At 42.3% G+C, this 13,996-nt stretch overlaps 1 protein-coding gene across 4 annotated transcripts in view; it reads left to right on the forward strand.

Moving 5' to 3' along the window:
* Positions 1-13,336, forward strand: part of Rcor3 (REST corepressor 3) — a 40,545-nt gene extending 27,209 nt beyond the window's left edge. For 2 of the 4 annotated variants that reach the window (XM_059280860.1, XM_059280861.1), the window contains exons 10-12: positions 3,632-3,689; positions 10,216-10,457; positions 10,949-13,336. In XM_059280860.1, the coding sequence (XP_059136843.1) occupies positions 3,632-3,689; positions 10,216-10,457; positions 10,949-11,293 (645 nt within the window). In that variant the 3' untranslated portion in view covers positions 11,294-13,336. The remainder of the gene's footprint in view (positions 1-3,631; positions 3,690-10,215; positions 10,458-10,948) is intronic. The other 2 variants (XM_059280863.1, XM_059280862.1) reach the window with 2 other exon arrangements.
* Positions 13,337-13,996: the final 660 nt, after the last annotated feature.

A 13,996-nucleotide genomic window follows, 5' to 3' on the forward strand; every position in this document is an offset into this window, starting at 1 on the left:
TCAAACACTCAGTCCTAACCAGTTTCAGCATCTCCTTCCTGCAATTTGCCACCAGAGCTACAGTTTAAAGGCTAACTGACGTGTCGTCGCTGAAGGCCAGAAACGTGAACTGGGTTCCCGGGCCCTTTTCCTAAGCTCTGTTTTAGGTGGTTAGCCTTCCTTTTCCTTCTGCTTTTTCAGCCATTGAGATGTTGCATTCTCTTGTTAGTACTGTCTTCCCTCAACAGTAGTTTCCACACACATGTATACAGGCGTGGTCTAAGTTCTTATGCTCAGAATTCATGTTTTTCTTTTTCTCCTGGAGATATATGATCTCATCCCTTCACAGTGTTAAAGTTACATTATAAATACATTAAAATGAGTTTCTCCAACCGGCTAAGGAAACGGAGGGAGCAGCAGGCATGTGTGGTAGTAGCCAGAGCAGTGCCGCAGCAACACCGGCAGTTCCCCTGGACTGCATCACGGGGCATGCATCACGGGGCATGCATCACAGGGCATGCATCACGGGGCATGCATCACAGGGCATGCGCCAGACCGCACCGTCACGGCCTGCAAACTGTCATTCCTTCAGTCTCTTCTTCGTTTTCACACAGCCCCGGTGTATCTATCCCTTTGGAGAGCGAGCAATTCCTAGTGTATGATGCATGTCTTTATGCAACACTGGTATAAATCAGTTTAGCAGTCATATTGGGGTTCAGCTAAAAACCTAGTGCTCTGTCCCAGTGCTGGTAGATGTGTTAGGACCGTGTGTGTCCTCGGCCACCTTTGGGAGAACATTCAGGAGCCATTAGGAGGGGACACAGCATAATTGTTTTTAAAGCTTATAGCCTAGTGTAAGAACTTCACATATAAGCAATGTGTGAATGACTCCCTTGTTATTAAATTTTCTCAAACCTTCAAAAATAGTATGGATACATGAATATTGTGTTTTTGTCCATGTGAAACCTGAATTCCACCTGAATATCCCGGTACCTCACATTCAGTATGTCCCAAATGAAACGTATCTTGGCTTTGCCTTTCCCCATCATCTCCCCAATGAGCACTTCCCAGCTGTACAGCCTTCTGCTGGCTCTCCAGGCTTAAGAGTCTGGTTCTGGTAAAGTCATGCCCCACTGCACACCCTCTTCCTCGCCTCCCCAAACACAGCTATGCCTTGTCAGGCCTAGTGCAGACCTCCAGCCTTGTTCTTGTTGCCTTCCTGTGGTGAGTGGCAATCAATAAAGTTCTGCTTTAAACCCTGCAGAGCTGCTGAGAGAACTTGGCCCTTCTTCCCACACAGACCTCAGGACTCCCTGCACGTGGACCATGCCTTTCAAGTTTATATGAAAATGCATTTTTATAGTGTACATATTTCTGTTTCATTTTTGTTCCCTTTTCGTGATATTTTTCCTACAAGCTTCAGCAGATTTCAGTCACCAATCAGCCTTCATTGACTCAGGCACTATCTCTGTATCATCCTCAGCAATTTCTGAAGTAAGTGTCACTGTTTGTACAGGAGAGACCCAGTATCAAAACTGGACCAGAGAAGCTAGCCAACCAAGGATGTGTTCACTCTCCCCATTAACTTCAGTTGCTGTCTGTCTGTCCTGACCATCACAGCACTGTGCATGTCCATTACCGTAGTTAATAAAATGCAAATACAGTACAAACCAAATGAAACTCTAGACTTTGCCCAGATGAAAACCTGATGATGTCTATGCAAGAGAATGGCTTCTGTTGTCTACAAGATTGTTGACAGATAACTCCCACAGAAGCAACAGTTAAAAAAAAAATAACCAAGCACTTTCGAAAGAATGATTAGATCAACAAAGAGTTAAAGGGCTTGAGAAAAACATTGAAGCCTTCAAAAAACAAAGCCCCATGTGCTTTTCAAAACCAAAGGATAAGGTCCATTCTGTAGTCCAAGAAGCAGTGTCAAAAATGAAGAGAAAGCATGGTGACCGAGTCGTTAACCGCCTCAAAGGATGAAGCAGGCCTCCAGAGGGCTCATCTGGAAAAGAACCTGCCACACAGGCCTGGAGACCTGAGTTTCATCCCTGGAACTCACATAAAGGTGGAAAGAGAGAACCGGCTCTCCAAAGTTGTTCTCAGACCCCCACCTAGCCGCTTGTGTGCACAGCATAGACATGCATCACACACACAACAGTAATAAATAAGAGCCTTATTTATAAAAGGAATGAGCCAGTTTGTAATGTTTTTGTTTCTAGGTCAGATTAAGTTGCAGTAAGCCGTTTATTTTTTCACCATTCACTCTGAAATATTTGGAACTATTTTAAATGGTTCCAGTACCAGTTTCGAGAAGCTGACAGTGAGTTCCTTCGGTTTTGACTTAACAGCTTCAGATCACTCACACACCAGCTCAGCTTCTGCCCTTCCTCCATGCTGCTCTCTTTCTGTGAACCTGCTTGAGTTTCCCGGTTTGTTTTATTGATTCCTTTTCACTGAGGGAGGGTCCTGGGGTCCCTAGACCTCTTTGTGTGTTTCATTTTGAGATAGGTCTCATAAGCTGTCTAGGCTGTCCTTGTACACTGTAGCCATCCTGATCTGGAACTCGAGCTCCTCCTGCCTCAGCCTCCCACGTCACTGGAGTTAGAGTCCTGTGACCCCAGGCCCGGCTGGCCAACCCTGTGTGTCTCAGAACCTGTGCTCCTCAGCCTCCGTCAGTGCCCTCGAAGCTTGTTACCTGGTTGCTGCCCGGGCTGTCTGCTGCCCCTTTATCTCTCCTGAAATTCAGTCATTTCTGGTTTTGGGTTTTGTTCCTTCCTTGCTCTATATCTTTTTCCTTTTGTCCTCTCAAATTTTGTCTCTGACTTTGAAGTTGTTTCTTTCTTCTGAGTACTTGTTTATAAGGAGGTGTAAACCTCATTTCATTGGTGCCTCCCGGAGGTGAGAGCTGATGTGCCGTCTCACAGGACGCTCGCTGCCCGCTCACTTGCCCTAAGTCCAGGCCCTGTGCCAGCGTACTTCACCTTGGCTGTCTCCCCGTGGTCGTCTGTGAGTTGCTGTACCGGTTTCTCTCCTTCTAACTAAAGGTCCTTGACTTACTCACCAGTGGACTGAGCTCCTGAAATCTGGCTAGGTGGTGATCGCTGTGGGGTTTTTAACCGTGACTTTGAGAGCAACATTAGGAAGTCCTGGGATTTAAAAAAATAAAAGGTCTTATCAATGAATCATTTTCTGCTTCAGAAATTTAAAGAAATATTTTAGGGCTTGGGCTTATCCTCCATTCTTAGTCTGGTTTGTACAACTGTTACAGGAGAAAGCATAGGTTTTATTTCACATGAAGTGAAGAAACTTTAGAGTCACAGGCCCTCTCGAGAGAAAACAATCTCTTAAATGTTAAAAGCTGGCTAAAACCAGTATCTGTGGTGTGTAATAGGAACATTGTAATTGGAAAAATGAGTGAAATATCAGTGTTGTTCAGTCTCCCAAATGAGTGCATTTTTCTTTTGTTATCTTTCTGTGTGGATAAAAGGTAACTCAAGATGTATTTAATCCTTCTGAAAATGAAACCTCCAAGAGTCAGCATATTAGTCTCATGTCTATGATTTGGTGAAAAGTTTTTAAAAAGCAAGTTGGAAAAATGTCTGTCTTCATATCCTCATTAGGAAACTTCTTTTTAATTTTGTAGTCAAATCAGAAAATTAATGCCCGTTGGACCACAGAGGAGCAGCTTCTAGCAGTGCAAGGTATACTAAAGATAAGCAGTTATTGTTGTTTATTCTTAACTGTCATGAAAGGTGACAAGAAAGGGCTGCGTCCACCACACCGTCCTGGTGACCAGGGATCCTGTGTTGTGTTTCTGGTGTGGCATACTGAATCTGTTGATTTAGGGTCCTGAGGAGCACAACCAATCCCATGGCGCTCTGTGGCTCAGCTTCAGGGTGTGCCGCTTGTCACTGTCACACTGATGACGCCTGTGAACATAAACTATAAGTTTTGACTTGTCTGATTGCTCTTTGTTTCTCTACTTGATAAGTGCGAGGTTATGAAAATATTAATGATGTGCTTTCTGTGTGTCATTCCTTCAAAGAGATAGCCCACGGAGTGCCTTTAAGGGACTGTCCACCCCGGGGAAGTGCGCTATCATACCGGTGCTGTTTGTGTGAACACTCAATGGCACGCACCCCTGGGCAAATGGGGAACATTGTAAACTTGGGTTTTCTTCTGTTTGAGCTGCTTAAGGGCAAATTGTATATTTTTTGTGTCCAGCATGGATTTATTTCTCTTTATGATGAACTATCTGCAGAATTTGTTGTGTGAATTAAATGTAGTCTGCTTATTGTTTGGTAAGCCCTCATTGTGTTGAGTACTAAGAGCTTTCTACCAAGGTTAACTGCTGTGAGAGGGGGGCTCCTGTGAAGCGTGGGCAGAGTTGATAATATTTCCAAACACTCGTCCTTCTTTGTTTAGAGGTGGCATCATGTGCATTTAGAACTGGGGCTTAGAACTCTGACAAGAGTCCAAGCAGGCTTTCTTTTTATTCATGCAAAGCCCATTCTCCTCCCCTGCAGTGTGGCCTGATAAGAACCGAACCCTGATTTCTAGTGTTTGGCTAGTATGTTAATTCTGTACCATAATAGAAATTATTCCAGCAAAGGACTTTCTGAAGAGGATCTCCAAGGGAAATTTGGGGTAATCATTCTCCACATAGCACTTGAGATTGATAGCTTTCAGGGGTAGAGTCCACCGAATCAAACAGCTTGGTTGGACTGTACAGAGCTGCAGTCAAGGGAAGGGAGTGGTAAGGCTCCTGTGTGTGGCCTGGGCTGTTTATGTGCAGATAGCTCAGAAGTACCGAAACAAGAGAAGAGAGTGCTAATGCTTAGAGCCCAACAGCCCCTTCCTGCTGAGGCCTGTGCAGGGTTCTGTGATACACATTTAGAAAGTTACCTTTAAATAAGTTACTCTAACAGCAGTTTGCATGGAAATATGCTTGCTCTTAGGATTTTGAAGGCCTTTCTAAAACAATATGTTAATGCCTCATTTTTAGTTCTTTAGACTAAAATTATTTGGAATTTTTGTTTTCACTTTGTTTGAACTTTTTGTTTCTATTGTTAGTTCATAAAATAAAACAATATTTATCTATTTGTGTCTAAAGCAGTTGTTCTAGAAAGGACTAAAAGGTCTGTTTTGTCCTGTATGCCCACACATTTACATAAATAACCTAGAAGTGTATCTTATAAACAGTGTACTGGAGCAATGCCCTGAGTCTCACTGGTTGAGGTGTGTATATAACTACAGTGTCGGTTTAACACGTAGACTTTGCTAGTAAAATGCTACTTAGCGAGAATTTTTTTCTTTAATATTTATGATAAACTTTTACGTGGTAAATCCTTTAACAACCGCTTCAGTATTGCAAAGCAATAATAAATTGTTTTGACATGTTTTAATTTGTGTGGCACTTTATATTCAGGATATTTAATACATGTATGTTGCTGTGACACCTTATGTAAAATGCTTTGTCTTGCTCATAATGGACTGTTATAGTGACCTAGAGAAAAGAGCGATGCCATTGTTGAGATCAGTAACTCAATCTGAGTACACGTCTTTGGTAACTCTTTTAAAACCAAAAAGCATAACAAGATCATTTTCATTCCTAGGTTTTAAATAGTATATCCACCCTTCCTGTTGTTACCAACTGATTGCTGACAGTTGAAGCATTTTCCCTTCCTTTCTCCCCTAGTGGAAAATGGAACCGGGATCAGTCGGCTCTGGCAGGACTCTGTCTCCTGTATCTTCCTTGTGTGCGTTCTAGTCCTGCTGTGATGATCTCTGGGGTTCTTTAGGAGTCCGAGGGGACATCATTAGTGCGCCAGTAAGAAGCTCTCATCCCACTTCCCCCATGTGCATGGCCTTTTTCATGGGATGAAATGGTTATTGGCAATTGGCTATTCTCAGAAAAACATGCATTTATGTGACAGCACAGGAGGAGTGTGATGTGAATATTCACTCTTGTTATTTTAGTCCACCTCAGAAGTATAATCATTTCCTAGTGCTTAAAAGATTCAGCTCTCTGATCTTCATGCTATTTCAGGAAAAACAAAATTTTATCAAGATACCAGCTTTAGTTTTTAGTTTTCCTTTTACCTGCTGTGGCTTCTGAGTCGGGGACTGGAAGGAAGCACTGTGTCGAGGGCTGCGCCCGTGCAGAAGTCGCCGTCCTTCTGCAGCCCACAGTGGTGAACCTTCAGGGAGAAGCGAGGTTGCAAATGTAGAAACGGCCTTTTTAGATTTATCTCATAGTTAAACCCAAACTAGAATGGTTCATAAAGTAGAAGGCGGTTGTTTTGACCTTTGATTAAAAATGCAGACATTAGTAAATCTAGTGCAGGAGTGATCAAAAGGAGATGGGGATGGGAAACTTCCTTTTCTGTCTTAAAGATTCGCTTTTGATTTTGAGTAGCTTTTGCGTTATAGCAGAGGCTGTAAGAGTGGGCATCTTTGAGTCTGCCAGCCCCTGGCATGCTTACTTCAGATACTCATTCAAATTTCCCATTGCTCTTGAAGTGGGATGAAATTTACAACATGGAAGGTGTGAGTCCAGGACCCAGAGGGCAGCGGGAGACAACGGAAGGAGAAGCCATGACTGGGACTTCACTGTCCAAGTTGATCTCTCGGTTATGGAGAGGAGCCACGTTCTCAGAGGTTCTAGATGCCATACTCTATTTCAAAAGTAGACTTTTGATACACTTGTATTCCCCAAGTATATTAAGTATATTAAATTTCTCTTCTAAGAAATTTTGATGTGAGAAGCAGGAGAAAGGAAGTGCCCTGAAGTTCTGCTGCCTTTGAGTCCCTCAGCACTGTGGGTGCTTAGCGTTCTGTTGTCTCCAGACACCAGAAGCGGGTCCACGCTATGCTGTCATCACTGGAAACCACGGTCTACATGCTCCTAGAGTGTGAGCAGACATGGTCCCCCAACTCAGAGTCTGCATTGTTCAGACACTGCCTGCCTGTGTCACTTTACTAGAAAGAAAGGTACCTTTAACAAAAGAGAAACAGGAAATGTTTAAAAGTTTATGTGTAGTGGTGTATTTATATTGAGTAATGTAGAATAGTGATGGGAAAATGGGACCTTCATAAAATGTGATGGTAATAATCCCTTAGTTCCATTTTTCTGAACTCCCAGACAAAATTTTTAAAATTTTATCAAGGATTGAAAGTAATTATTTGCAAGAACAAGAAGTTTAGAAAGTTGACTAAAAACAGTATTTTCCTCTCAGGATTTACAGCTGTGGTTCTGGAGGGGGTCTCCAGATGTTTGCCCCACTGACCTTAGCAGAGGTACTTTCCATTCAGATGTGCCTTAAACCATTTGATGGATTTAACCATTGTATTTAAGTCCCTTGCTGAGGAAGCAATAGATTGCCCTGTTTGTCACAGACCACGTGAAGAGGGAGGGCCACTCAGTGGCTCTGGTGCCACGTCTTTAGTCTAGTTGTTCCTGGCCACTGCCTGCACCAGGTTGTCCTCTGGCTGGCTGATGGAGACCCTTCTGAAGAAGCAGTCCCAGGACACCTGCTGGCTGCTCACCACGATGTAGACCCTTAGAGTTTCATCTTTCAGATAATGTGCTGAAGGCTATTACTTTGTATAGATTTTTCAAAGGATTCCATCTTCAAATAAAACAGACTGTGGAGTCGTCAGGGAGAGCGAAGACCATAAAGCAGCCCCGCACTGGCCAGAGAAGTGCAAGGCACAAGGACCTTGGTTCAATCCCTAGAACCAAGGTTAAAAAAAACAAACCAGGTATGGGAGTGTGCAGTTGCAGTCCCAGTGCTGGGAGGAGTGACTGGCCAATCCCAGGGATTCTGGCTTGCCAACCTAGCCTGCTTGGTGAGCTCCAGGACACAGGGAGACCCTGGCTCAGAAAACTAGGTGGATGGTACTTGAGGAACAACATCTAAACTAGTCCTCTGGTTTCCATATGATCGTGCACGCATGCACGTGTGTACACACACACACACACACACACACACACACACACACACACACACACACCAAGTCCCTGTGTGTGGCCACCATAGTTTGAGGAAGAACAAGAGAAGAAAGCCTTATGATAAAGATTGTCCCTTTTCCTGGGCACACTGCACAGACTTAGTGTTTCAGTAATACCAGTGTTGCTCTGCATTTTCTCTGGACTTTTCCACCTTATGGTAAGAAACTCTGGAGTTTGTCAGAACATAGAAGCAAGCAGGCGGGACTGCTGCAGTCTCGAGGCAACCACAAGGAGCTTCGGCTAGTACAAAGCCTGCCCTTCAGGCCGAGGAGATTGGTATCTGGGTGCATTTGTCCTCGGGACACCAGTTGGGGCCACCCACAAAACCAGAGGGTCTGCAGGGTAGTGAGAGCCTCGCTTGGGTTCACCATAAGCATGCCTGGGCGAATAGAGGAAAGCCTGCACCAGGGTCTTCAGAAACGCTCGCTCTCGTGGGAAGTAGTTTTCAGCTTAGAGTCTGTAATTTTGTTGCACATGTGACAGTACTGGTGCCAGAATCAGGCTCGTTAAACAAGAGAAAATTAAGGAGGAAGGGAACAGTCAAAAGTAATCAAACTCCAGGAGGAGTGTGTGTGTAAATGAAGTAGCCCTTGTGAAAATTAGTGCCGAGAGAGCATCCTGTCTGGCTTCTAATCAGTTCTCTTCTGTGCAGCCTTCTCAAGGTTGTATGTAGATGGCACAGAGCCTTTACAGCTGTGGCTTCCTAAAGAACACTTGGGGCTACTTGAGTGTTAACAGTAACTATTACGGGTAACCTGGGATTTCTGTTGCCATATAAACCTTCAGTGTAACTAGGTCACTGTTAGAATTCCTCTTGAACCATGAAAGTCAGTTCGGGTTTAAAGAAAGTATACATTTATTTGTGTTGATTAAACATTGTAACTGATGTCTGTGTTGGCATGCATGACTTTCCTTTAGAACAGAATGTGAGCATAGCTTATAAACCCTCTTCTGTTTACAGTGGGATGTAGTTAATGGTGATGTCAGACTTCTCATCCAGAAAGCTCTGAAGTAATGAGACAGAATCCCCACCGGCCAAGCCCAGCTGGGTGAATTTATTTGGAGATATTTGTTCCCAAATTCTCAGTTCTAAACCAGAGTAGAATTTTCAAGCAGAATCACTCCCCTTTGTGTTGGTATTTTGGGTATTTCATGTCAGTCAGTATCAGTAAGAACATGGTGTTTCTGGAGAGTTTGACATGCTTTATCTTATTCTCTCATTTTTGACTAAGTGGTGTTTATTACGCCTCCTTTTTCTCATCTTTCTCATCTCTTTCATGAATGATTATTTTCTGATATCAGTACAGTTACCCAAGTATAAATCAAAAACTTTTGACTTGTATTTTGAGTCAGGCACATCTATTTCTAAATATGAGTCCTTTTATCTCTTGGAATTTACCTCAACAGATTATCTCCCATTTTAAGATCTGAAGCACAATTGTTGATCTCAACCCATAAGCCAGCTACTGCCTTTCCTTATTCCTAAGATGTTCTAGTAGCAGTGTGTGCCCTTCTTGAGTTCAAGGTGATGAGCACAGACCTGATTCTCCCAGAAGAGAGTACTAGCAGTCCTCACACACAAGGTCTTAGAGCTATTGGATGGGCTAAAAGTGATGGAAGACCCTTTCCTTAGCCCATTGGATTGTGGTAATTCTGATTTTATAATTTAATTACTTCTATTTGTTGGTAACTTGGTGGGCTAGGCAAATAGTCATGGTGAAGTTTCTATTAAGCCCCAAATTAAATTGCTTTTCATTATGGGGGAACCATACGGCACACTCGGTCCATTGAGGGGATAAAGAGATGGCGCCTTCCCATCCAGTTTGTTCACCAATGGTGTTGCTCAAATTTAGGTGGCTGGCTACTAGGGGAATAAATGAATGTGGATTGAGGATGGAGCAAAGAACTCAGTGCTTTACAATAAATGGACTATGTCAGAGTTCAAGAGAGGATGGGAGAAAATAACTGAGTATGTAAAAATGGTAAGTTTCTGATTGTTCAGTTGAGGCAAGTGACCGGCTCCATGAAATGACGTAACTGACGGTTTTCGTCTGTGACCTTGAGTAGTAGCTTAGCCTCTGTCTCAGAACTGAGAAGTGAGCAGAGTTATCAGGAAGGTTGTTGGTTGCTGGTATGTGCGTGTGCATGATGTGTAGTACACACAGCTCTCCTCACCGACCCTTCACAGGTGTGTTGTCTACTTTGCCTTCCAGGTGTCCGCAGATATGGTAAAGATTTTCAAGCTATTGCAGATGTAATTGGCAACAAGACTGTTGGCCAAGTGAAGAACTTCTTTGTAAACTACAGGCGTCGGTTTAACTTAGAGGAGGTATTGCAGGAGTGGGAAGCAGAACAAGGAATCCAGGCTTCTAATGGTGATGCCTCCGCTTTAGGGGAGGAGACAAAAAGTGCTTCTAATGTGCCGTCAGGAAAGAGCACTGACGAAGAAGAGGAGGTGTGTTTGTGTCTGGAGTATGAGCCACTCTGAGCTGAGGAGTCACCTTGTGTGTGGTGTTCCGTGAGGGTGATCTGTGAGGACTAGTACATGAGCACGAGGCTGACAATACACTTCCTCAGTGAAGCTTCTCTTGTGACTGCTAAGTCACAATGACATGCCGATTTCTGGTCCTAGCAGAGCGGAAAGTGTATTATTTCTACTGTTAAGCTGTTTACTAATAAAGATGTATCCGTTTGGTAGCTTTGTCGGGTTTTTGTTTGTTTTGTTTTGGGTTTTGGTTTTTTTTTTGTGGGGAAGGAAGGGTTTATTTTTTGTTTTGTTAAAAATAAAAGAAAGAAGCTTGGGCTTCCAATAAACACTGGTGTTATGGTTTTGTTTTGTTTTTATTTGTTTTGGTTTTTTTTTTTCCTGTGACAGCCCGAACTATATTGTATCAAGTTTGTTAGGACTTAAACCTCATACATGTATTTTTGTTTCCTCACCTCTAGGCACAGACCCCACAGGCTCCTCGGACTCTGGGTCCATCACCTCCTGCCCCATCACCCACTCCAACACCAACAGTCCCCATTGCCACTCTGAACCAGCCTCCACCACTTCTTCGTCCAACACTGCCTGCTGCCCCTGCTCTTCACCGGCAACCTCCTCCACTCCAGCAGCAGGCTCGGTTCATCCAACCCCGGCCAACTCTCAACCAGCCTCCACCACCTCTCATTCGCCCTGCTAACTCTATGCCACCCCGCCTAAACCCAAGACCAGTGCTGACCACGGTTGGTGGTCAGCAGCCACCTTCACTCATTGGAATCCAGACAGATTCACAGTCCTCACTGCACTAAAAGTCAAACTGGACAAATTGGCGGTTCTTTCTCAGCCATCATTATACCAGTACTCATCTGATCCAAAAGAGGAAAACATCCTTCCTAGATACTGAGGCTGCAGACTAGTTCTGTGGCAGTGGACTAGAGTGAGTGGGTGTGACACCCAGGGAGCCTCCTTTCCAGTGTTCAACCAGTGGGATCTCATGGGAGGAAAAGGATTCTATATACCAAGGGGGTTTTGTTTATTTTCACTCTATTTATTTTGTTGAGGTTTCTTATTTTCCTGCCTCTTCTTACTCAAAGCTGTTAGTACAAAAATATTGACTTAAGAATTGTAAAAACTCCTTAAGTTCCTTAAGGATTTTTAGCTTTTTGCTTTTTTTCTTTAATTTAAATTTTTAAAAAAAAACACTTTCCTATGTTAGGAGTGCAAGAATAAATAGCCTGCATTTCAGATTTTGATATGTTCATATTCATATTTAAGAAATTATAGCTTCATAACCCTTTTTTCAAAATATGTTGCTTTTTTTCTAAAGGAATTCTAGTATATTCCTTTAAAAGAAAGCAATTAAATCAATTGCAAAGCAATTATATGAAACCACAAAGAATGTATTGAACCTGATAATCCTTTAACATAGTTTGGGGTCCTAGCTCAAAGTCCTTGTTTAAAGGTCGTTGACCCTGTTGTCTATCAGTAATAGAGGTTTGGAATCATTTACTTGCAGAAAAAGGACTTAAAATTTGGTGAGATATAATGTTTTTAAGTTCTTTGAAAATGTTAATTTTGAAAAAAAATGTTTCTAAATGCTATTCGCTTCTAGCTAGTATCTGCCTGTGTTGGGAATTTAGAACGGAATATATTTTGTCAGTTATGTAGAGATGGTGGCTACAGCAGCATTTATTTACAGTCTATCTTCTGAACTTAAAGTTGCTCTCATACTCATTAGTAAGGTCTTCATTTGATACGAAGGGTGTTTTTCCTTTTTTTGATAAATCTCTACTGTACATTTGTGCGGTTCTTGCAGCCAGCCTGTGCTTGTGGTTTGATTTACGGTTAAATCATCAGCACCCTTCACAAGATGAACTTGAGAGTCTGTTGTGTTATTGCAATAATTGTGCCGTTAACTAAAGTACTGAGACCCGGGTTTTTGTTTTGAAGAAACAGACTGAAAGTCTTTTTATTCCAACATGAAATCATTAGCACCACAAAGAATACTTTACAATGGTAGCATTTCGACAGTGTGTTCCTGATAGTTTTGATAGAATGATTTCAGATTGGAAGCATGGCTTGTTGCAAAGGGACAGATTGCTAGTGTGTCAGGCTGCCCACCTCAAAGGGGTCATGTATTCCCTAAGTGTTGGGAAAATAGTCCCTTTATGTAAAGGCTCCCCAGCCTTAAGGAGCCCTAGATTTAAAGTCATTGGTCAGTTTTAACTTTCAGGTTTCCCTTGATAAGGTCCCTCCATTCCGACAGAACTGAAAGCGGCCTGCAGGAGAGGCCCCTTTTTCTCATTGGATCACCTTAATCGTTTATGCCCCATATAAACTGTAACTGATTTAAAAGTAATATTAAAGAGTTTATACTTATTTTTACTTTAAAAGCCATGGAAGACGGTTATGTATCGTGAACTGTCTAGAACGTTCTCTTTGAAGCTCTTGTCTTGTGTGTGTACATATTCCACCTGGACAGCTCTCATTGTCTTGTCTCCTGTCGGAAGACTTCAGTACAGTCTGGGGAAATGTCAGTAAGTCCGTCAGCACCCTCTGTCCAGATGTTCAGTATCTTGTGATTCATTTAAAATCTGCTCTGTCCCAGACATGGGCCTCGGTGCTGTACCTGAGGGATGTGTTGCAGTTTTACTCACAAACACTAGCGCACACGGCAGGAAAACCGTAGACTCGTTCGTGATATGACACATGTATATAGTGAGATGTCTTTATTGTGTGCTTTGCATACTTTGTAAATAATTTGCACGTCATTATTTTCCTTTCTGTTGGAGCAGTGTTTGGCCTGGAAGAGAAATATGCTTGCCGCTTAAAGGATTAAAGATTTAAAGGTGTCTATGTCTTCTATTTTTATATGACCTTGTGTTGTGTGAGAATTTTAGGACCTCTTCACTGTGAAATTCTAAATACAGGTTTTTATATATGTAAAAAGCAAAGCCTAGAAATCTCTTAATGACCATTTTCGTTCATTCTGAAGTTACCTTTTTTGAGAGATCTACACCAAAGTGTTTTTATAGCATAACTAAAAATAAATCACACTGTTGCTACATCTATTAAAACTAATGAAAAAAGTATTTAATTCCAGTATGGCAATAATGATAATATGGATGGAAACAAGGGTAAGTTATGGTCAAGAATAAACTTACAATTGAGTCAAACAGAACATACAAGAAAGTGAAAGAATGCAAAATTCTGTCTTAATGTGGACCTCCTTTAGTTAGTAATAGATGTAGGGGGTAAGCCAGGAATAACAGTTGTTATTTCTAAAAATATGAAGTACTTTGGCTAAAAGTACAAAATTCAGTTATTAGGTAGGTATGTTATATTAATGTTCCCTCTTGACCCTTAAATATTCTTAGTCCTGGATAACACGGGAACACCAGGACCCTCAGAAAGGGCAGCTTAGGACTCAAGAAGATCTGCCTTCTCTGTGTGCCTTCCCAAAATAAGTGACAGCCACACTCTGATTGCAGGAAATAGATGAACAAGAAACC

The sequence above is a fragment of the Peromyscus eremicus genome, chromosome 15 (assembly GCF_949786415.1).
Source record: "Peromyscus eremicus chromosome 15, PerEre_H2_v1, whole genome shotgun sequence".
In the NCBI taxonomy this organism is placed as follows: Eukaryota; Metazoa; Chordata; class Mammalia; order Rodentia; family Cricetidae; genus Peromyscus; species Peromyscus eremicus.